Source organism: Hippoglossus stenolepis, chromosome 11 (assembly GCF_022539355.2).
Source record: "Hippoglossus stenolepis isolate QCI-W04-F060 chromosome 11, HSTE1.2, whole genome shotgun sequence".
NCBI classification, from domain to species: Eukaryota; Metazoa; Chordata; class Actinopteri; order Pleuronectiformes; family Pleuronectidae; genus Hippoglossus; species Hippoglossus stenolepis.
The window spans coordinates 13,195,337-13,219,403 of record NC_061493.1 but is presented as its reverse complement, the minus strand read 5'-3'; the positions used below and the strand labels follow the sequence as shown (position 1 = coordinate 13,219,403).

At 43.3% G+C, this 24,067-nt stretch overlaps 3 protein-coding genes across 4 annotated transcripts; 1 reads left to right on the top strand and 2 right to left on the bottom strand.

The window, feature by feature from the left end:
* Positions 1-220: 220 nt before the first annotated feature.
* Positions 221-2,886, top strand: otol1a (otolin 1a). Its single transcript, XM_047342010.1, has 5 exons — positions 221-838; positions 951-1,411; positions 1,485-1,574; positions 1,696-1,767; positions 1,929-2,886. Exons 2-5 carry the CDS (start codon positions 973-975, stop codon positions 2,822-2,824), a joined length of 1,497 nt encoding a protein of 498 aa, XP_047197966.1. The 5' UTR covers positions 221-838; positions 951-972; the 3' UTR covers positions 2,825-2,886.
* Positions 2,887-5,784: 2,898 nt separating this feature from the next.
* On the bottom strand, positions 5,785-11,225 carry tal1 (T-cell acute lymphocytic leukemia 1). 2 transcript variants are annotated; one of them, XM_035169891.2, is made up of 4 exons: positions 11,078-11,225; positions 9,228-9,764; positions 8,796-8,884; positions 5,785-7,798 (listed from the first exon to the last, which is right to left on the bottom strand). In XM_035169891.2, exons 1-4 carry the CDS (start codon positions 11,218-11,220, stop codon positions 7,275-7,277), a joined length of 1,293 nt encoding a protein of 430 aa, XP_035025782.2. In that variant the 5' UTR covers positions 11,221-11,225; the 3' UTR covers positions 5,785-7,274. The 2 variants fall into 2 exon arrangements, with proteins under 2 accessions (XP_035025782.2, XP_035025783.2); XM_035169892.2 differs by having other exon boundaries at positions 9,228-9,758.
* Positions 11,226-12,587: 1,362 nt separating this feature from the next.
* Positions 12,588-23,903, bottom strand: si:ch211-13f8.1. Its single transcript, XM_035169882.2, has 10 exons — positions 23,343-23,903; positions 21,646-22,892; positions 19,133-19,205; positions 17,878-18,030; positions 15,981-17,155; positions 15,475-15,625; positions 14,968-15,187; positions 14,499-14,611; positions 14,184-14,374; positions 12,588-13,533 (listed from the first exon to the last, which is right to left on the bottom strand). The coding sequence occupies exons 2-10, from the start codon at positions 22,856-22,858 to the stop codon at positions 13,340-13,342; spliced, it is 3,483 nt and encodes a 1,160-aa protein (XP_035025773.1). The 5' UTR covers positions 22,859-22,892; positions 23,343-23,903; the 3' UTR covers positions 12,588-13,339.
* Positions 23,904-24,067: the final 164 nt, after the last annotated feature.

The window sequence follows — 24,067 nt, the reverse complement described above, 5'->3', positions numbered from 1 at the left end:
ATGCTCATGTTATGCTGTTCTGTTCTGTTAAATGACGTATTGTGTATTAATGTTACGTAAGGTTACATCTTATTAGGTTTTATATATCTATCGATTTATATATATATATATATATATAGATATATATTGTGGGAAATAAATCAGAGTAAATGTCAGAGGTTGAAACTACATCCAACACTCATTGTGAGACATGAGGTTTGGTTCAGTGCGGCTGGGTTTCAATGATCTTTACTGGTTATTTGGATTTCTTAGATCAAGGGGAGTGAATGTTTGGATCAATGTGGCCACGCCGCCTGTTTTGGGACATTGATCCTTCTCCCACTGGGTGTAGGGTGATCCATTTTCTGCTTTTGAGGTCCTGCCAACTGGTGTGATCACTATGAGGTGCAGCCCTCAGTAACTCTATGATTCATTACCAATAATGTCTGAGCTTGTTCGTGTGCATTCAGCATGTTTGAGCATGCATGTTCTGTGGTTATGTGTCTTTGTTCATAACTTTGTATTGTCTCCTGTTTGTGTACAAAGCAAGCATGTGTGTGAGCAGCACCTCAGCGGCGTGCACACTCTTGGGCTCTGGAATAATATCCCATATCACAAAGAATAATGTCTTGCCTTGTGCACAACCTGCTTTATTTCATATCCCTCAGGAGTCACGTAATCTGTTCTTGCCAGCCCAGCTACCTCCTAATATCCCCTAGTGTTTTCTGTCCCTTGTTCTGTCATTGGCTTGATAGTGCAGCACTTGTTGTACTCAGGGCAATATAAGGAAGGAGGTGAGCTGCATACATCAGTAGTTGAGGAGGATGGAGTGAAAACTCAACACTATCAGGATCAGCAGGTAAGAGGCACTTGTTGCTTCCTAATACATTTTAATCTGCAGTAGAAACGGCCTTTTTCACATTGCTGCACCTGTTTTGTGTGTTGTCTTCTTACTTCCTCTTTTTCCACAGCACACCGTCCGAAGCTCTCACTATGCTCTCCACTCGCCTCATCTTCCTTACTGCTCTCCTCATGGTCCTGATGGCCGAGTCAACCTCCAGTGCCAGGACCACACGCAAACCTCAAAGCAGCAAGAAGCCCCCACGAGCCGGGAGCAGTGGTGGAGGTGGGGGTGGAGGTTTTGGACGAACCACCACCTCTAGCAGCCAGAACACGGAGGAGACCACTGAGGGTATGATGGACACTTACTCCCTGTCCCCAGCAGACAGCACCACCTACTCTAATGAAGCTTACTCCACCGAGTTCCCCACAGACGCCATAGCTCCTCTGGGGAATGCCGACGGTAACTACACCCTCGATTACAATGAATGCTTCTTCAACTTCTGTGAGTGCTGTCCTCCAGAAAAAGGCCCCGTAGGGCCCGTCGGAGAGAGAGGGCCACCAGGACCGACAGGAGAAAAGGGCCCTCCAGGTAAGATAGTTCATGGAAATCAACTTTTAGATGTCAGAAATTGCCCTTTTTCCTCATCTTCTCTGTTTTCCAGGGTTGCCAGGCGGGATCGGAGAAACAGGGCCAAGAGGGGCACTGGGACCAGCAGGACTACTCGGAGCCAACGGACTCAATGGCGATTTAGGTACTATAAGGCTGAAGAGAGAAAGAGAGAGTTCTTGAATACGTGTTTCTGCTTGTCTTTCAATATTTGCAGTATTGTGGTTATGTCCCTTTCTACTCTTTAATTATCAAAACTACCACAGGTGAAAAAGGTGATCAAGGACCTGCAGGACTTTCTGGTATCCCCGGGATCCCAGGAAGAACAGGAGAAAAAGGTGAGTAGAATTCAATGAGAACTTCAATAGAAATCACTCAGTTATTACCAAATCTGTTTTAATCATATGATTAAATACACTTTGCATATGTACATGAAGATATACATTTTTTTTCTCATTAAAACATGTTTTCCTAAAACTAACATAACTTCTCTACATAGGTGATTCTGGCCCAAGAGGAGAGAAAGGTGAACGTGGCTTCAGTGGTCTGAAAGGGGACCCGGGAGAAAGAGGAGAGCCTGGCCTGAATGGGACTATGGGCAGCACCGGCCGAGAGGGGCCCATGGGTCCCCTGGGGATCTCTGGGACAAAGGGTCAGAAAGGTGAACAAGGACCTTCAGGCGAGGGTTTACCGGGTGGGAGAGGAGAGAAAGGTGATGTGGGCGAACTTGGGCCTCTTGGTCTAAGAGGTGAGAAAGGCCCCCCAGGAGTGAATGGAACTTATGGTGAAAAGGGAGAGAGAGGGGAGCCAGGGCCTCCAGGAGGGAAGGGAGATGTTGGGGTGAGAGGGCCCCCAGGACCTCTAGGCGGGAGGGGTATGGCAGGGCTGAGGGGGGAACGCGGGCCCAAAGGCGGACGTGGGCCTCGGGGCATTAAAGGCCAACAAGGTGAGAGTGTGGAGCAGATTCGCTCTGCCTTCAGCGTGGGTCTGTTCCCCAGCAGGTCCTTCCCCCCGCCCGGTCTACCTGTGAAGTTCGATAAGGTTTTCTACAATGGGGAGGGGCACTGGGACCCGGCACTCAGCAAGTTCAACGTCACCCACCCAGGGGTCTACTTATTCAGTTACCACATCACTGTGCGAAACCGGCCCCTGCGTGCTGCCCTGGTGGTCAACGGGATTCGGAAGCTGCGGACTCGGGACTCTCTGTACGGCCAAGACATCGACCAGGCGTCCAACCTCGCACTGCTGGAGCTGAACGAAGGCGACCAGGTGTGGCTGGAGACGCTCAGGGACTGGAACGGGATTTACTCCAGTACCGAGGACGACAGCACATTCTCCGGCTTCTTGCTTTACCCCGGATCAAAGACCAAACCTATCGCTGTAGAAAACCTGTGACTGAAACCTTTGACCTTTCATGAGCTCTGACTTCTCGTAGACTCCGCACAGCCTTCAGCCTCCTGCACTGCTTTCTCAAACTAATATGATTCCGCTGATTCTGCTGCTTCTGCTGCTGTCGAGCTAATCAAACCAAACGCTCTGCTTGCCCTGCTGTATTTGTGGAGATGGATGAGGCTTGGTTATACTTCTGTATGCAACACTTAACAATGCATTAAAAATCACTTTGCTTGAAATGAATGACCCTTGAGTTATTTACTCAGAAACAGAACTAGAAGCTAATTTAAAAGCCATTAGTCATGAGAATAGACAGATAAGCTGAGTGTCAGTGAAGCCAATACAAATGTGGAAATAAATTAAGTTGTGTGATGCATAATTGCACTTGTTTCCCCACTAGAGGGAGTAAGATGCCCAAGTTTTGCAAAAGAAGCACCGTGCATGATAAAATAAGTGCAGGTGTCAGACTGAATGTTGCATTAAAAATGTTGCAAACAAGCAATAGGAAGTTGAATAAATGAGATAATCTGAGAGAGAACAATTTCATCAAATCAAAAGACAGACTCAACATGTTCTGGTACACTTACTGCCTGCTGCTTTCATTCCACACAACAGGGCGGTAAAGCTAATTCTTATGGACACTTCTTACGCCCACATCTTATTCCCCACATCTCAGTTGCTGATGAAACATTTGAATTTGGTTCAGTGCCTTTATATGTTCTGTTAGTCAACACGGTTCAGACGCAGCGACAGAAAGCAGGAGTGAAATCATAATAAAATTATTTTAATTAATTAATATATTTCCAACTCACAGATTGATTTGAAATTACAAGAAATGCAAATTTCATACACATTTATCAACTATACTAAAGAGTAATAATGTGTGCATGTCTCATTCATTTTTATACGTTTTGATTTTACTTGCAATTTTTTTTATTCCATCTTCATAATGTGTTTATATCCTCTGCTGTTCTGAGGCAAACAAAGTGTTTAGAGTGTGCAGCCGGTGTTAGAACAAAAAAGTATAACATAACAGTCTGTGACACAATAAACTTTAGAGGATGATATTTCTGATAATGTCCAATTTAACATTATAAAAGCCTTCATTTTTCTTTATTTGTCTCTTTAACAAAAAAAAAAACATCTTCATTATCCAAATTTTTCTTCCAAAAAGTGTAATTTAATATAATTTGTGAATTTTACAAAGAATCACAAGTGTCATTTTAGTCCCCAAAGGGGATTCATTTTGATTCCATCATTTTGTAATGATGGAAAGTCTGGAGAGCTACAAATGTCTCTCAATTGCAATTCTGAGTGATGAGAAAAGACATTTAATATTTACATTTTATGAAGAATACAGTCAAAGAACAGTCAAACCTGTAAAAGAGGGAAGCCTAGAAATTCATCTCCATCTACTGGTGAAGCACACAAATTTACCTCACATTCCACCATAATTATGTTGCTGTTGGTGGCAGTGGTAGTGTGTGTGTGTGTGTGTGTGTGTGTGTGTGTGTGTGTGTGTGTGTGTGTGTGTGTGTGTGTGTGTGTGTGTGTGTGTGTGTGTGTGTGTGTGTGTGTGTTAAAATGTTGTTTTGCTTGTTTGTTTATAGGCCTATCTGTGGATATGTGTGTATGTGCGCATTTATGTATTTTCTACTACTCTGTGAAAATATAAATAACTACCTTGGCGGTGTGTGCAGTGTAATCTGCTCCCAGCAGGCTGGATTCCCACTGTGAGAAAGACAGTATATTGTTCCTGCAGCACCACAGATAACAACTCATTAGCATACTGAATCATTTGGCTGCAAGAGCCACTCTGCCACCCATCTGCACTGAGCTGATAAACACACACATACACACACGCCAGCTCACACACACACACACACAGACACAGACAGACACACACACACACACACACACACACACACACACACACACACACACACACACACACACACACACACACACACACACACACACACACACACACACACACACACACACACACACACACGCACACACACACAGATCTATGCAGAGCACACACATACACTCACAAACATGTACACACACACACGAGCACAGGCCTCCTCTCATTCCCTCCCTCTGAGTTCCTCATATACACTCCCTGTATCCCTCTCTTTTTTTGTGAGTCTGTGTCTTTTTGAGAGTCGGGAACACTGAAGCAGGTAAATGTTTGGCAGGCATTAACCTGGAGAGGCCCTCAGAGGAGTCCCAGCACAGCCAGAGCCGAGCACAGGAGAGGTCTCCAAACACCTGGATGTCTCTGATGCTCTCTGGAAGCAACTCTCCTCTTTTTTAGCAACATGCAAAAAGCTGATGCAGTTGAGGTACTGGTGGAGAAGTCTGCTGTGTAAAAGTAAAGGAAGTAGACTTGAGAAAAATGTGGCGCTAATTTCTGATTAATGATCACTACAGGGCCCACACATAACTTTTGGATTGCGTAAGTGAATCGCTTGCCGGGGCGGCAGGAGTCTCGATCAGTATGGTGGTTCCACAGTGTGTGTACAGACACAACAGTGTGCGGGCTGTCAAAACCACTTTCACAATGGCAGGATATCCTGCAGGTCACAGAGCCACGGTAACCTCCAAGGGAAGTTGTCACTTGTTGGTAGGAAGTGAGGATTCCAGCGTCTCGTGGGGGGAGTTTCATAAGTAGACATGTGGTTTTAACTATACACTGTACAGATAAGGTGGAAAACAGCTGTGTGGTGTATGCCATTATCTTCCTCTAAGGGTTACGCTAATTAGGTTTTTGGAATTATGAAAAAGTGAATATAATGAAGAAATGTTCTTAATGATGCAATATGCGACAAAAGTGTTTCTATTGAGAGAAATTAACTTAGCTGGACTTAATTGAACCACATCAAACTGATCTGAATTCATTTAACTTGAACTCAAATTAACTGAACCGAGTCAAGAAGAGCCACAACTCGCTTGAGTGAGATCAAATACAAGGCTTTTCCTCTTTGTTTTATTCAAGGGTTTTTTGTATAAAATTCATCGATTTAACATTGGATATATTTATTGATACAGCTATCTTACAACAAATATGTCATTAACAAACGTACAATGTCCCTTTACTGCAATTCATAAAATACCATAGTTACCAAAGGTACCAATAGAGGCTACTATTAAGTCCTGCTGAAAAAAGCAGAATAACAAGCAACGCACTTTACTGTCTTTGTCAGAAAACTGCTGGTGTCATTATGATATTAACACTGTGTGTGTGCGTGTATGTGTGTGTGTGTGTGTGTGTGTTCTAGCGTGTGAGTGTGTGTGTATGTGCGCGTGCCTCTGCCTGTATGCGTATATGTGAAATGCGGCAATGAAGGGATTTGTCTGTGTACCTTACTAAACTACAACTGCATTACAGTTTAAAGAGAAAAAAAAAAAAACACTGAAAGAGACATTCATATCAAAAGGACTGCATGGGTCATCTCATGATTTCATTCGACCCATAGTTTGTACACTTTAAGAAACACACTGCATGTCTTGTACCTCCACAGCAATTTCAAATAGATAGAGCCACTCGTCCCAGGCAGCGAAATAGTTTACCTGTCTGTTGCTGTATTTGGTGTACATTTTTTGTCACCACCTTAAAGTGTAAAAAGAATTAAAATGGTACCACATTTGATGTACTAGGTTCAGTTGCTTGTTTTTACATTTCCGACACTTCCTCTCATTTATCCTCATTTCCCCCGTCTCATAAAAAGACTGTTTTGCTAGTAAACCCATTGACAAACACGCTACGGTACATCTTCAACCACATGACTTGAACTCGAGTCACTGTTATTACATTGTGCCGTGGAAATATAATGCTATTTACAACACATGGGCAACTTCATGGATAGTCCGGTCCATTCGGTTACGGCCTCCAACCGAGGCATATGCACTTTTGTGTCATTGCTCTAACACATTAAATTTGTTGGGCGTGAATCTGGGCTTATTCAGTTACACTTTAGATCCATTTATTTGCAGCAATCTGTAAGCATGTAAGCTCTATTCTAGCCGCGCCATAATGTGATCAATATCATATTACACATCAAAAGTCTTTGTTTGGTTTTTTTTTTTTTGCTCATTCTTTTTTTTCTTTGTGTGTTTTTCTTTTTTCTTTTTTTTAGAGAATCCAGTCTTTGGACTTTCATAACATAGAAAGTCATAAGCCACAGTCCAGTTAAAGACATGAGACATGCATAATTTACAAGTCTTTAGTTGGATCTAATTCAATCACAATCGAACCAAGCCGTTCATCAGTGCTACCTCAGGTCTACTGTGCCCATGGTCCATTTTGGACGCCACGCTCGATTCTCCTTCCTACACTGACAACTCCAAGCTAACAGGTCCTGAGCATATCCATGTCTTTTTTTAGATTCTCTCATTGTTCTCTTCCAGTCTCAGGTGTTGTGTCCGTGGTGTGTTGGCATCAGCATCATCGGCGACTGGAGCCATCCAACGGCCGTCCATTGCGCCTCAGATCCCTAGCAGCTAGATGCAGCGCAGTCCCACGAGAAGCTGTTAGAGTCCTTGGAGCTGGAGGTGAGTCCTGGTCCTCCATAAAGCTTTCAGGGCTGCCCTCGGCATCGCCATCAGGCAGGCTCCCACAGCTTGAACCTGGCGACATTGTCTCCAGGAGGTCGTCCCTGGCCAGGCCTACCACTGTGTCCTGATGTGGGCCACCCTGAGGGCCCCCGTCGTGGGCCCCAACCAGCAGCCCTGTTTCCCCATCAGTTGTGCTGCCAACATTCCTCCCTCCGTCCTGGTCCTCGAGGAGGTTGGAGAGGAAGCTGATATACTTCATGGCAAGCCGAAGGATCTCGTTCTTGCTCAACTTCTTGTCTGGAGGGTGAGTGGGGATGAGTTTGCGAAGCTCCGCAAACGCCCCGTTCACGTTCTGCTGCCGCCAACGTTCGCGGCTGTTAGTAAAGATGCGGCGAACAATCTTTGGCTGGCCAGCTAGTGGAGGAAAAGGGGAGAGAAAGAGACTACTTAGGGGGTTTGGAAAAGAGGCATCAGTGTAAGATATTACACAAACAACATGAAAGGCTGGGCTCACACAGATCATGCACTGGGTAGAAGAATAAAGCAATTGATAAAAGATAAAAATAAAAATGTATGAAGTAGCAGTGGGAGATGCACATAGGTTTTAAAGGAAGTTTTTTTGAAGTTTAATAATCCCAGAATTTAACTAAAGAATGAAGTTAAAAAATTGTCCTCTGTTTAACCATGGATTTTTAGATGAAGGCACAGGATCTATTGGGCCTTGCGAAAAAAATATATGTGTACCATAAATACATATTGTGTGCCAAGTAATGTTTGATGAAGCATGTCATACCAGGAAAGGGTGTCGGGGAGACTGTGTGCTCCCTCTTTCATATTCTATTTACTTTTTATTTATTGAAGTATGATTCTTTTTTTTTCTTAAAAAAAAACAACCTACTGCAGGTAGTTACATCCTTCCACCCCCGACAATGGTGTCTTCCAGGCTATTGTCGCCCTTGGAACACACCCAGTCTATCTTAATCCTTCAGCCCACTCTGCAGTAAAACCTTGGCATGGAGGCAGCAGCACCCCCATCCTCCACCTCTGCATATGGCAGTGAGTGGGCAGCGGTGGAAAAGGATGTTTCGAATGAAATAAACCCCCAATCTGGCTGAATAGATTTCACTTTAATGCCACGCAGGTATAGCATTATTTGACATTGACACGTTATCCGCATCCATTCATACCATGAGTTATGATGCATTTATTCTTCTTGGGTAAAACACTTAAGCTGAGTGTCCTTTTTGCAGCACATCTTCTGCAGCACTCAGATTAGGTACAGTATAGATCCATGTCAGTGGACGAATGACAATGAAGATGAGGAGTGGACATGTAGGGGACTAAATTGGCAGAAGGAGGACACAGCAGAACTGCGTCTTACCATACTTATAAAGATCTAAAATGTGCCTACCCTCGTCGAGTTCAACCTCATAAGGCGCCGGGCGGCGCTTTACCCTGTTGCTGGGGTACATGCTGTACTGATCCGACTCCCCTCCGAGACTACAGCCACAGAAAGCAGAAAAAAGGTGCACAAGTGTATGAGAAAAACATGATATCGAGCATTTTTCATTTAATTTGTTACATATACTCAGAACACACCCCACACTCCTTACACCAGGAACACACACACACACACACAGGCCAATTCTCAATGTTCCACATCCACATACATGTTTGTTTACAACATAATGCAAACCCAACAAGCATCTATTCGCTGGAGCCTGTTCAGGGCAGCATCCATCAGACTCCAAAGTTTCTATGGTGACCACCTATGATCAAATGAAACGTGCAATCATGAAACTCTCAGACTTTTCTTTTTTTCCCTCTCTGCCTCCACCTTTACCTGTTGATGGCGGCGAGAGGCTGCGCCAGGTTGTAGAGCATCGCCCGAGCCGGGACAGGAAACGCGTTTGGACTCAGTTGGACCATTCGAGCGTCGTCTCGGTGCGGCAGCGGGAGCGGCAGCGGTGGAGGTCTGCGAAGTTCCGTGATCGGCACCAAATGGCTCTCAGTCCTCTGCTCCACCGCTTTTATAGCGTCCCTCCTGGAGAGCTCGATCACCGGCACTTCCCTTTTCAGGTCAAGGGCGTTGTGAGAGGCAGTTTCCTTGGCAACGCCATTGAGGATGATGCTGATGCTGGTCCCGTTGCGCGAGTTCTGCAGAGGAACGTCATCCGTCTCCTCTACCCCCTTGAAGCCTCCTCCCCTCGACTCCCCCGCCTCCCCTCTCCTCGGCTCCTCGTCCTCCTTGCATCCGTTCTGTCTGGAGATAATGGAGGAGTCCTCCCGTTTTCCAGGACCGGGCTCTGCGTCGGGACTTCCAGGACACAGCTCCGGCTGCCGTTTTTCCATCATTTTCACTCGCTCAAGTCCTCTACTCCTGAGTGAGATTTTCATCGATTAATTCACATCCCAAGACATTATTTGTTACGGTGTAAATATACCACGTAACCACGCATATGCTTTCCATGTTAGACTAAAGTGGATCATATATAAGGATATATAAATTATAACTGCAGCCAAATTTAGGAGTAAATATTTATAATATAAATTATCATGATTGGCATTATTATTTTTTCAATCAAAGGCAGACTTTATATTTCCAAAACGAGGAGTGTATAAAATACAGTTCACTGGATATTATTTACAATCTTCTTTTATTATTCTTGCCTTTTGTTGGATAAATCTAAAACATGTAAACCTGCAATATAGAAATTGTTCCACTATTGATCCCACCTATATGCCATGAAAACTTAATTTAAATAAAAGTCAAATTATTTTGTGTGGTGTTGAAGGTTTGAGAGCTTTTGTAAAAGTGAAACTTGCTAGGTTAGAACAGCTAACTGTATCATTATAAATTTGCCCCAGTGGCACATTTTTCTAATAAATATAAAGGTATATATTTACAGTTATTAAACTTGTCCTTCATAGTTTTATCTTGTGGTTTATGCTTGGCTGTTTTTTTTTCTATGAATCTCTTATCTTCACTTGGCCTTCACACCAGTTTATAGTGACAGTTTATACCGTTAACCAACGTTTTGAGCTTTACATGAATTTGCCCCCTTATGATTTTACAAGGAGAATGTCAGCTGTGTTTTCATTTGGAGGTGAAACTCGTCGTCTTGTAGAGAGGTTATGGCTGGAGCTTGCTAATAGGCAATCCTTAAATAAATAAATAAAATCCCTTCCTTTTTCCTGCCTGCAGTGAATCCACATGTAGCTTGAAAAACAAAAAAACACTCGGATCTGGTCCTTTTAATACAGTTATTAGAGATGGTCGTGTCATTTTCATTTAATCGTGGTGAAGGCCATGGAGCTGTTGTTTTTTAAGCTGAACATCAAAGGCAGGACACACTGAATGTGGGCTACATCGGCGAAGTGTTTCCATTGGTTCTTAATTCGATTAAAAAATCCTCACAAGACTACTCCTTTATACACCGACAGCAGAACGAAATTCTGAAAAACGCACTTTTATTTCTGGGAATTCTCCATAGGCCTCGCATCCGTTATTACATCCCGTACAGTCTCCACCACCCGCGATCGGACAATGGCAGAAAAATATAGGCTAAACACTCCGAACGTGACACCAATGAAATGGAAACGATCGCAATCCAATTACAGCCCTTTGGATCAACGAATGCTCCGATTTACATAAAGAGATGTTTTCTTATTATTTTATTTTTCAGCACTTACCGTTCCAGCCGTGTTGTTGATGTTACTGTGTAAGTGGAGCCATTTTGTGAGTGGGTCATCCATGTCTGAGGTTTTTCTTTTTTTTTTTTCTGCTGCCAGTTGTGGAGCAGTGTGTGAGTGTGTGTGTGAGTGTGTGTGTGCATGTGTGTATGTGTGTGTGTGTAGCTGAGTTATTTCTCGCCGCATCCAGTGCGCTCCCTCAGTATGGGGAGCGGAACACAGGCCGCAATGTGGCCGAGTGAGATAAGCGCACGGCAGCGGCCTCTTCATTCCCGATAAGCCCCTAAACCCATTATTTATGAAATGATTCATTATTATTTGGCTGTCGTGGGCTATACAGGCTTGTGGAGGGCAAAGCATTAAAAAAAAAAAAAGCAAACAGGCACAGAGCAACGGCCTGTAACACCGTGAGGTATAGTAGCTTATACTGTATACATGAGGTGTTTTAATTCTTCTTCTTTTTTTGTGGCGATGTAGGAAACAAAAGCGCAGGTGAAGCTTCTGACCTTTTGGTATTTTGAACAAAAAGGGCCCTTTTTTGCCAAAGATCATTTCTGATGAGGTAACTGATGACATCACAGTGTATTTTACCTTTTTTAATTTTTTTATTTATCACTTATATCATCATGATAAAAAAAGAGTTAATCCCTTAATTCATATGAAATTTCTGCGGCTTGAGGCGAACTGTGCCACCGATACAATAGATTACAAAGGACAGGGGGTCTAATTATAGTGTCACGTTAATTGAATGGACATTAATTCTTCATAAATAGATAAATAAATATAAGGTAATAAATAAATGCGCTTTTGCTTGTCATTGTTTGCGTCGGGGGGCTTCGCTCGGCGGTTCCCCCGGGGTCCATGGGGGGAGTCGTGGCTGGAGGAGATAAAAGCGCATCGGCTTCTGCGCCATCAGATAAAACGGCAGCAACATCAACGGTGACACGATATCAGAGCACATCCAGGACGGCCTAAATGGCGGTAGGTACACCCTAACAACGGATTCCCCATCCACGTATCTTGTCTTCATTGCAGACAAATACATTTGCAGCTTTTAAATGATCAAAACTGTAGTTTGCATTTAAAAAAATCGAATTGCACCGATCCAGTCGTGACAAGGCAAATGATAGAAGAGATAAAACGCACCTTTTAAAGCTAAATAAGCACCGATCCCTACAATTAGTCACGACCTTTAGACGGCAGTCACGACCATCATCCTACATCCGGTCCTTAACAGCATCCCTTGCACGACCTTCCACATCCTGCTTGGTAATCTCTCCTATGAATATAATGATTTGAAATGTGTCCATTCAAGGTCTAATTGGCCTCCAGGTGGAATGGATAATTAAAGAAAAAAAACATCTTGCGCAATTGGAAATCATTTTCCAAGTTCGAATCATTTACATGTGTCCATGACAATGTGTGACAATTTGTGGCTATGTGATCATTTCTGTGACATAAATGTACATGATTAATCATCAAAATGTTTTGCACCAGAATAAACTCCCCATTTGACAAAAATAAAACTTTTTTTTATTTAGAAGAGAACCAATATCAATTTCATACAGCAATCCGTGACAGCACAAGTAAAATGAGGTGACCATGCAGGACCCCATGGGAAATATGATCTATAATCTAACAAGGTTTACTTACAAGCTACTTATTTTTAGACATATCTTATGATGCAGCTGCATCGCAGGGCACCAATGTATGATATAGCTCTTTATTTTGAGGTTCTGGCCAAGATATAATTTGTGGGACATCCTGACACATGGCAATCATATGAACAACAAACTTAACAGGAACAAAGAAAAACTTTAATGTGGTTGTAAAATGTCATGTTATGTTAGAAAGAGCAAAATAACTCACAAGAAAGGAAAAGTGCAGTTAAAATATATTCCTATCTGACCATAAAAACCAAACCTATGCACAGACACAAGTTGTGCTGTGTCTGAATCAGTATTTCTATTTTGGAATAGACTCACAGTAAATAATCTGAAATCATTTGGGTAGTCCTTGCTACAACAGGCTTTGTTTGGTTTTGCATTTGGTTATTTTATTGATTTGCCATGGTAATGCAAGTCCAGCGTCATACTGTTTAACATGGGTTTGCACTAATAGGTAATCAACCTCTGACCCTGTGTGAAATTGCACTGAGATACACATTACATCTACCTAGAGTCCATCAGCAGTGTTTGCACTGTTGAATTATAAACCGAGGCCCCAGGAGAAATTGCTCTGTGCCAGCGTCTGTCTTCCCAGTCAGCGCTGGTTGCGTCGTGCTGGCATGATCCGGAGAGATGCGGTGCTTTCCCTGGTCATGAGCCGCGTCACCTGGTCCAGAGTGAGTCCCGCCACGGCCTCTCCATTCACCTGCAGAATTTCATCGCCGATGCCGAGGAGGCCCACGTAGGTGCCTTCGCCTCCACCGTCACCCACTTTCTCTACATAAACACCTGAAGAGGGAGACAAGAGAAGGGTAAGAGGAAGAAAATAGAATTTAGAAAGTTGAGGAAAGCAGGTGTAGACAGACACAGGAGACAGAGGATGGCTTTGTGATTAGTGACCCATGCAGCAGAAATACAATCTGTAGGAATAATATTCAATTGTGCAATAATCGGTTACTATCCAATTTCAATTTCATGTATGTGTAATAATGTGACATAGTTATATATTTGGTTTACATTGTTCATATTTCAATTTTTTTACAATTCCTTTGTATTGTATTTTTTAAAACTTATTTATTACCCTTACTGAATGTGTAATCAACTATTCCCTCTTTACTGTTGTAACACTGTAAATTTCCCCATAGTGGGACTAATAAAGGATTATCTTGTCTGTGTGTGTGTGTGTGTGTGTGTGTGTGTGTGTGTGTGTGTGTAGGCTATTACCATGATGAAGGACTTAATTATTAGAATTTCTGCTAAATTGACCCTGTGTTGTGATACCTTTATCTATACTCATAGCTAGTTTTTAGCCAAGGTAAATTGATAGAATAACAAGAAGCAACAATTCTACATATATTGTGATATATTTCCCACAACAATTGCAAAATTGTTGGGAGTAAAACAACTCCAAATCACAGGAAACTGTTTTAAAACATTACCTGTGTCTGGTCGACCTTTGCCTCTGGAGATGACAAACCCAAAAGGACCATTTGGGGGTCTGACGAGCTCCAGGAGCAGGGTCCCATCAGGGAAAGCCTGGGTGACCCGGCCCACTGGACGCACTATTCTGGAGGGAAGTACGTCCTCAACACTCAGGGCTCTGTGAAGCTCGAGCTGTGAGCTATCAGGGCTGTAGAAGCAGAAATTCCCCAATTGTCTTTATAATGAAGTAACACAATGTAATGTGGTATAACTCCACATATTTTGACTTCCTGTTTATCTTTCTCTCCTCTTTATTCCTCGATCACACCTACCTGGGTGCCAGGCCGTATGGTATATGCACCTCTCCCAGTATTGTTGAACGCTCTGTTCTCCTCTCCAAACTCTGCACTGAGGAAGCTTTGCGCAGTTGGGCCAGTGGCAGCACCTAGTGGCCAAAAAAAGGAACTGTAACATATTGTGTTTTTCATATTGGCAAAATGCACCGCATCAACTTTTGGAACTTTAACTTTTTGGCTCTAACATCTCTATAAAACTAACTAAACAGCATCTGGTGCCACAAACACACATGGTGCTAATAGAGGCTGTGATTGGCTGGAGCAGAAAGATGTTTATATTTGTTTGGCGTACAAACGTGCAGCTGCCAAGACGACAACAAGCATGGCTACCACAGAAAATGGAAGGAAGCATGACAGCATTATTTGCATTGGGATTTTTTAATTTGCAAGAGAATAGAAAGGTCCAAAATTAACAACACGGCATGAAAAATGAAGTGTTGCTCACTGTGTGCAGGGTCTGCAGCGAAGGTGTCCTCTGTATGCGCATGGTAGGCTGCGGTCGGCGTGTGGGGCTTGGGGAAGTGGAGCTGGCCCGGGGGATGGTGGGAATACTGAGCTGTTCCATGCTGTTGGAGCGTCGTCCTTTAACAAGTCTACCAACACTGTTCAGACCAATGGAGGAGAAGAAGCGACGCAGGAAGAGCTTTGGCCGCCCATCTAGTTTTCTGTAAAGCAACAATAGATGGTTTAGACACAATTACAGAACCAACTACAGAGATTATTGTGATAAAGGTTTTATCATTCTGCTAGTTTTTAAAATATCCAGAAGAGGGCAGGGTTGGCCTGATATTCACATTACGTGTTCAACAGTATCATCCTAGGGACTGTGGGTCAGGGTTTTAATCTCCTAACCGCTAACACTGGCACGCTCAAGTCATTTTGGGAACAGCGCGGGTGGGGGCAAGGGATTTATGGTTTTAGCTATGACAGGAGCGTTGTTATCTTGGCTTACCTGGACCCGTCAGAGTTTTCCTCCCATATGGCCTCGGCTTTCAGGTGTTCCGCTCTCAGCAGCTCAGCTCTCAGGTCCTCGGCCCGAGACATGGCCTGGCCTCGCAGAGCTGGTCGACAATCAGGACCAGAACCAGTGTCTCCACCTAAACCTGTTGGTAGAAATACAGGATGTACTCAGTTGATGTGAAATAATCATTCTGTTGTGTTCTGCTCTGTCACGTTGTATTGTGTCTTATTTGATAGTCGGATTTTTGCAAAAGGCAAAGTTCTACCTCCACTTTTACTGTTGCTATGGTATTTTAGCAATGCAAAAAACATAAATGCAGGAACAGAATATTTGTATACTGTTGAATTACTATAGTATACTATATATTAAGCAAAGTATCCCACTACTGCCTTTGCAGAATGGTAAATAAAATTGAATATATTATCAATCCATGATTCTTTCCATCAAACAACAGACATACAGGTCCTAAACTCTTTTCAACCACAGTTACCACTCACCTGTTCCATCTGGAGTGGCATCCCAGAGTTCAGCAGCAGGCATGTCTGTGTTGAATCGGGCTGGGGAGTATCTCAGAGTGGAGGGTCTGATACAGGGCACTGAGCTGCTCGATGCAGGCGCCCCTTGTGTTAAAGACACTGGGGACTCCCTTCTCGCGTCTGGAGAGTCCGGGAGGGTTGAATGCTGCGACCCGCCCTCTCCTCCCTGATTTGTTATATGGAACTGGACTGTAGATTGACTAGCAGCAGAGCGATTCCTCGAGCTTGACTTCAGGGCTGACTTTATAGGTAACGATGGGGCTGGCGATTCCCTGGGCCCACCGGATGCCCCCAGCAAACACGGCTCAAGAGTGATGGGGCTGCCAGGGGCAAATGAAACAGCCCTGCTCAAGTTGACCCTGTTCCTGGGATTTGAGTTACGCCGTTGAGCCCATGATGGACCGTAAGGGCCATTGCCAGACTCCAGCCGACTTTCTCCTTTCCTGCTCCTTCTCCTAAGTTTCCCAAATCCTGATGACTTCCACCCCGTGCTACTCTCCTTATTTTCCCCCAGCACGAATGCTCCAGCAAAAGTGACAGTTAGAGGAGCTTTAGGACGAGTACTTGCCTCTGGCTTGTTTGGAGGCACCCAGCGAGGAACTGGTTTTCCCCGAGGGTCCTCTGGGTTGCCAAGCTGCTGTGGCTCAGTGTTCTGTGGGTCTGATGGTGATAAGACTGGCTGAGGTTCCCGGACCACAGATCCACAGGCCTCACATTTCTTCACCAGCACTATTATCTCTTTAATCACTGTTGTGGTTTCACTGCTGATATTTACACCTTCTCGCGTCTGTGAGGGCGGCATGGAGACACTTCTGTGGCTTTTGCTCTTCTCCGAACCACTACTGCTAGAATCTGTATTGCTTTCTTTACTCTTCGACTTAGGGACCCCGGTCCTCCCACGCTGTCGGACTCTATCCAAATACCGAGACTCGGCCTCTTTCTCTGATTCATCCTCAAAGCGTACCCGTGTGGGGGAGCAACCGTACCGTCTAGATCGACCTCCTTGTTCACCAGGGGAAGTGTCTTTTGGAGTGGGGACAAGGAGGGGGCCGGACACAGTTTGAGCTGTAACATCTTTAGCTTGAAGAGCTTTCTGCTCCGGCGTTGGGCTGGGAGATTCGATTTGCTGCTTCTTCCTGCAAGAAATAACAGAGCAGGGCGTATAAGAGAAAATCAAAAGAGTTTGATTCAACTTGAGCACAAGTAACTGATGAAAATGGGGCAAAAATAAACCAGAAGCGAACATGAAATAAAAATAATACATTAGAATATACATAGATATATAATTAAAAAATATAATTTCATAGCAGCAGGTGATCAAATAAATAATTGATTTGCTAAATTGAAAAATGTATGCGACAGGTATGTCTCTGACACGACAGTTTTTGTTATGTCACAACTGTAGGGGCCAGTGCAAATGCTCCAAATTGTAAATGAAGTGAATACTTCCTGTCGGAGAAAAAGAGAATTTCAGGAACATAACTGCATAATGTATACACTATTACATAAACAGAATAAACCCGAACCTTGTCAGAACGGTTACAAAGCACAGTCAGGTTCCAGGGCTTATTTTCAGTTATACAACATTAGCTTTGCCGCATAAAAAGGAAGGATCGACAAAGCAGGGAGGAGGAATGTTGAGATGCAAAGGAAGTCATAGGGTTGGAAGCTAAGGGGACTAAAGGAAACATCGTAAGAGTCAAAGCATCAAAGCAATTTGCAATAAATCTAATACCTGATTAGCATAAGGAACGTTTTACACTCATATAGACAACTGCCTTCACACTCATCTAACTTAATATCTAACTTGTGAAAAGGCCGAAGTAATTCCCCACACAGGCATCTGTAGACGACTTACACAGTGGATCTCTGATCGGAATGAGAGCGTCTGCTGGGCCGATCTCCTTTAATGTGAGTGGAGCGGGCCTTGATTCGTGCCCGCTCCAGGAGGCGCTTGGCTTGCTCATGTCTTGGGCTCAGGGGAAGCTCGTCACTGATGACAAGAAGTGACCTGACGATCAAGAAACAGAGAGAGAGTGATGCTTTATTATGGAAATAAATAACAAGAACAAGAAAAAGAGTGTTGGGAGGGATAGCGTTGAATGCATGATGAGACAAGGTTATATTATTATCTTTCTGAATGAAACTGAAGGAGTCTTCAAATGTGCAAAGCTTATTGTGTACTACATATCCAGCGGCATCATATTTCCCACAGATTGACTTAACGCAGAGTGAATCCAGCTGTTCTAAGCTGCCTTATGTAATATCAGATAGATATACTGGGGGGAGTGGCACTGGCGGTGAGCAGCAGAAACGTCATGCATCCATCTATCCTTCTACCCAGCAGCTAAGCTGCTCTGTATTGTGCTTCATCGTCTGTACTTGTCTTTATCCCCTGGCCTAGTGATAAAGATAGCATGATACACCAGCCATGTGGATTATCCTTGTAATGGACTGAGTGTGATTCATTCTCTCCTGTGTGTCAAGAGGAGAACACTGTGTTTCAATAGATTACACTTTGTCCTGTAAGTGTTTTACCCCGACACCGACAAACAGAACAACGTGTAATTAGCAGCTTGTTTTAGTATCTAAAGCAGCTGTTAAATTCTGTAGTTCACAATGATGATTATCATAAAAATGACTTTTTAATAACAATGGGAACAATGGGGTGAATCAGTTAAATAATATAGGAAGTGAGACTTTATGTTGAACCTTTGAAAAAAGGGTTTTTATTGGTTTGCGTCTTCAATCAATTTATCTGTGTATTTTAGTATTATTTATTCATTTTTATCCCTTTCAATAAGTGCAACACTTTGCAAATATCTTGCAAATGAGAGCTTAATTTGTCAATTATATTGGAGAAGCTTAATATATATTATTCTATATTTATATCAGTTTATTATTTTTAGCATTCCATGCCCACATCTATTCTTGAAAGCAAAAAAAAATCTGTTGCAACTTGCACATAAGGCAGGTTGTTTGGCTTCAATCTAGGTTAAAAAGAAAATACACTCTTCATTTCCCAAAGTGGAGCTGTGAGAGTGGATATAAATCGTGTATATGAGTTGTGTGTCAATGCTGCCAAGTGCATGAAGAAGCATCGCATTGCTCACCTCAAATAGGGTTCAAGTTCCTGAGCAAGGATGGCTGAGTCTGAGCTGTCCAAAATCCCATGGGCACTTGCGACTGTCATTAAAACAAAAGGAGGAAAAGTACAAACCTTAGCAGATGTGCTGATGCAGTGAGTTGGAATTAAAACGCCAGATGGTGTGATTGTGACAGCGCTGATGTTAAATTTAGTGTTTCAACAATGTCCAGCTGTAAATGCTTTTAAAAACGTGCTCCAAGTTTCTATGCACATGGAGCACGGAGTTGCTCCAGTCATTGTCTTCCTCATATATGTTTACAATAGTTATGGTGTATTCTGTTCTTTATTAATGTTCAGCTCTGGTCTTATTTGGAGTCTTAAGTGGAAAGAGTTCAGCTAAAAGAGTCTTCAGCGATAATTAAAACAATTGGATGTTTATATGATTATAAAGATTTTCATACACTTTAATACCATTAGTTTCATTGACATTCTCATAGCTTATCTCTGAATGACCCTTAATGTCAGTCACAAAAACAGATGTTATGCAACCACTGAGGGAGAGATGTCAGATTTAGAGAGAGGAGGGAAAATTCACTGTCATGGTTTTGACACATACATACACACAAACACCCACACAGATTACACAGTTATCGTTATTACCTCCGTCGAGGAGATTATGTTTTTGTCTGCGTTTGTTTGTTTGTTTGTTTGTCTGTTAGTCAGCAGGATTATGCAAAAACTACCGGTTGAATTACCACAAAACCTGATTGAAGCATGTGGCATGGGTCAGGAAAGAACCCATTCAATTTTGGTGTGGCTCCAGATAAGGGGGCATATCAAGGATTTCTCTTCACTCTCTTTAACATTGTGAGAGAGGGCCTGTTTCAACATTTTTGTTGATTTCTCAGAGAATAATAAATGGATGTACGAGACTGATATTTACGAGTGTGTGCAATCTGTAGCAGATCCAAACAATCTAGTGAATTTAAATGTTGTTTGATAAGGGGACTGTTGGGCCTTGGTGGAGGTTCTCTACTGAGCGCCATTCTAGTTAGGACTTCACTTCCTCTCATTGAGGATCGCCAAACCAAATCCTCATCACTAATCTTAACCATAACTAATTCATGCCTAACCCTAACCTACCCCTAATCACAATTCACATCTTACCCCTAACCTTAACCAGGACCTCAGAAATTATGTTTGTGTGTATACAATATAACAGATACAAAGCATGGGAAAACATCTAATCTGCTGCCCAATGAATAAAAAGACGATCCACGAGCACACAAACAGAGATACAGGTCACTTCCCCCACTGCTCCGACTGCTAATAATAGCAACATGCTCATGCACATCTGCACATCTGACATCTGTTCCACGCTGGCCATGTCAGCCAGGTTACATACTGCATCTCCATACAACATCACAGGTAAAAAAACCAAGGCTTGAATGTGGCACTCAGGCCACAACAGGTGGAAAACATTCTAACCAATGAGGGCGAAATTATACTCACATTTTTAAAAGCTTTACAACGTTGTTTTGCCAAACCAATATTCCAACACTGATTTCTGTGTCCACTCAAAATGCGAAAAACACAACCTTTAAAAGATTTGAAACTTTTCACACATTTTTCATCCACCTACATTGTACAAGTTGCAAAATAATGAAATGAAACAACTACGATATGTGTGGGACCCTTGTTTTAATATGCACAAGTCTTCATTTATCCTTCATTTATTAGGGGATTGCTGTCCTGAGTAAAATAGTGTATTCAAGGTGTTAATGGTTGTTTTCTTAGTTATTTGTCCACATGGACACAACTGAAACCATATTTCATAGATAGGTTTAACAGTTAAGGCTCTTTCGCTCTGGAACCGTTTTATTACCAACGTGTATTTTCTTTTATATTCAATTCATTTTGTATACAGCTTATCCTCTGAGGGTCGAGGGGGGGTGGAGCCAATCACAGCTGACTTTGGGCGAGAGGCGGGGTACAGCCTGGACAGGTTGTCAGTCCATCCCAGGACCGACACATACAGAGACAAACAACCGAACATGCTCACATTCATGGTCTACGGTCACTTTAGAGTCTCACACACGAAAGCTGCATGTGAGAGGAAGCACCCAGAAAAAAACTCACACAGACACGGGGAGATCATGCAAACTCCACACAGAACGGCTGGCTGTTAATATCATTGTTATTGCCTTTACTTTTTTTATTTATTAAATTGTATTACTGTAGTATTTCATTGCTTATTAATCCAGATTCAATGCAACTTTGTTCTTTGTTTTGAAAATGGTGGTATTATCATTATTATGATCACAGATTTTACAGTAACTTTCTACCTTAGATTTGTTCTATATGTAAACTAAAAGTAAAACCAATTGAAGATGGATCCAGCTCGTGTCTATAACTTGGTTTCAAGCTGATCTCTCTAACCTCTCAAAGTTTTCCTCTCTGACATTACATTCAATATGTAATGTCAAATAATGTTATTTGATAGATGTATAGGCCTACTATTTCGTTCAAGAGACGTACCTTTACTATCCAGATTGTATGTTGTGTCTTCAAAGCAGCTGCCACTGTCCACTCCGCTTTGCTCTCTCTCCTCCCTGTAGTTTTGTTGTCTCTCCCTCAACCTTGCGTAAGCCCTCTGCTTCACCTTCAGCTTCTTGTCGGACGAGAGCCCCCCACATTGTGAAGACATGCTCTCCAAGCTGTCTGAACTGTACAGTCCTTTGGCAGGGTCTGCAGCATCTGCCTCCTTCTGCTCACACCTGTCCAGGAAGCGCTCCACGCTGTCAGAGTGCTTGAATTCTGAGGATGCATCGCTGTCATCCAGCTCACCTCCCGCACTGCTCCTGTCGCCAGTCTCAGCTGGTTTACACTTCCACTGAGGCTCTGCTCGTGCTTCTGTCTGAGTATAGTCCTTCAGAGGTAACGTGGAGGGTATGTTATGAGGGCCAACGCCATTTAGAAGCAATGTTTCTGGGCGTGCAACTCTCCAGAAGCCCTTGGGCGGTGCCCAGTGTCTGGTGGATGTGGAAGATGTGGAGGAAGAAGAGGAAGATGATGTAGAAGCAGGGACGGTGGCAGAACTTGAGGAGAGCACAGGTAGTGGTGGAGGAGTAGGGGATGGGTCATCCTTACTACTGCTTGAATTATCGGACAAAAGACTCTCCAAACTGGTACCTGCCACGAGCCCACAAGACCGGCCTGCCAGAAAACTGACCTGGCCTTCATTTCTTTCTGACTGCTCCTCTTCAGTTTCCTCTACCCCCTGGAACACCTGCTCCTCTTTTGCCTCAGCTGGAGGGCTGTGGATCTCAAAACTGACTTGCACCTCAACCTCCTCCTCTTCATCACTACTGCTCAAGTTCTTCGCAGCCCCTGATCGCCAGGAGAGAGCAGGCAGAGATATCGGACCCTTTCCTCTGGGCCTCTGTCCCAGGAAGATTTCAGATGAAGTCTGCCCTGCAGGACTGCTGACCAGCATATCTGTGTCCAGCCTATCTCTTTCCCTCTCTCTGTCTCTCCCTCTTGTCCTTCTCTGTGTGGTTGACTTCACCTTGGTCTGTAGTGCGTGCACAGCTGAACTCTGAGGAGGAGGTAGCTGGGAGCTCAAAGAGATTGCAGGGAAAACAGGCTCAGGGACAGGGCCGGTGATGAGCGCCCAGTTAATGGGTAGACTGGTGGGTAAAGGGGAACTGGATTTTGCTTGGACATTATCCTCCACCCTCTCTTCCTCCATTGGCTGGTCATGCAAAGAAAAATCCAGACAAATCCTATGGATGTAAAACACATTTACTTTTTCACATGTATATATATATATGCAACGCGTGTATCTGTTCTACATCTCTGTTACCGGTTACTTTTTATCTGATCTGCAGAGTGAAGAGATATGTAATGTGGTGAGTCACGTTGCCTTATCCACTGATTACTTTGCAGTGCACAGGATAATCCTTTAGAATGAGAATAAGCAACTGCTGCCTGCAACTGAGCCCCTACTCGAATAAACAATACAATAGAAGTGTGTTATTTTGCAAAATAAACAATATACAATGAAGCAAAGCCTTATATGTAAACCAGTCATAAATTCAAGGAATGTGTACAGAAAAAAAAAATGCACAACATCAACATTATAATAAAATTAATCTTCATGGCACATTATACTGAAGATTCTGTTTAACAGACAAACACAGGCAAACACACAGTGCATGGATAGCACAACCCACCTGGACAGGGTATTTAGTGAAGATGTTGTCTTTTAACACACAATTCCAGTTCCGACCATGGCGGGAAAGTTGACATAAATTCTAGTGCATCTGCACAAATTGAAGTTATCATCCACAAAAACATGATCCAGATGCGCAGACATCGCAGCGCGCATCCTCAGGTCGATGACCGGAGCAGGCGAGAAGAAGAAGGAGCAACTTTCCCCTCCGGATCTGAACATAAACCCAAACAGGAATTCACAATGTTTCTGCAGATCGCAGCGTTGTGTCTCTGTCACTCAGTGTCTGTGCACAGCTCCCACACAGGCAGTGTCGGGCGAACCCGCGCTCTCTCAATCATGATTGGTCCGCTAATCCCTTCAGAAATCAGTGGGATTAGACAAAAATGGAATACAAAAAAATGCCTGCTTTAATTTCGTCCTTGCCTCGCGAACCCGCTGCCGAGTGAAGCTCCCTGTTGCGTAAGTACAGAGCACGCGCGCGCGCGCACACAAACAAACACACGCACACACTCCCTGCGCACAGTAATGAGCCAATGAAAAAAGAGATAAATCTAAAAGGTCTTAATGGGCTTCGGCCTGAATGAGTTGTCCCAGTTTCTTGTTATTCCCGCAAAATCTCACTCTCTGTGGTATAAAGATGGACTTTGATGTGCTTTAGAGAATATATACAAACACACACACACACACACACACACACACACACACACACACGCATATATATAC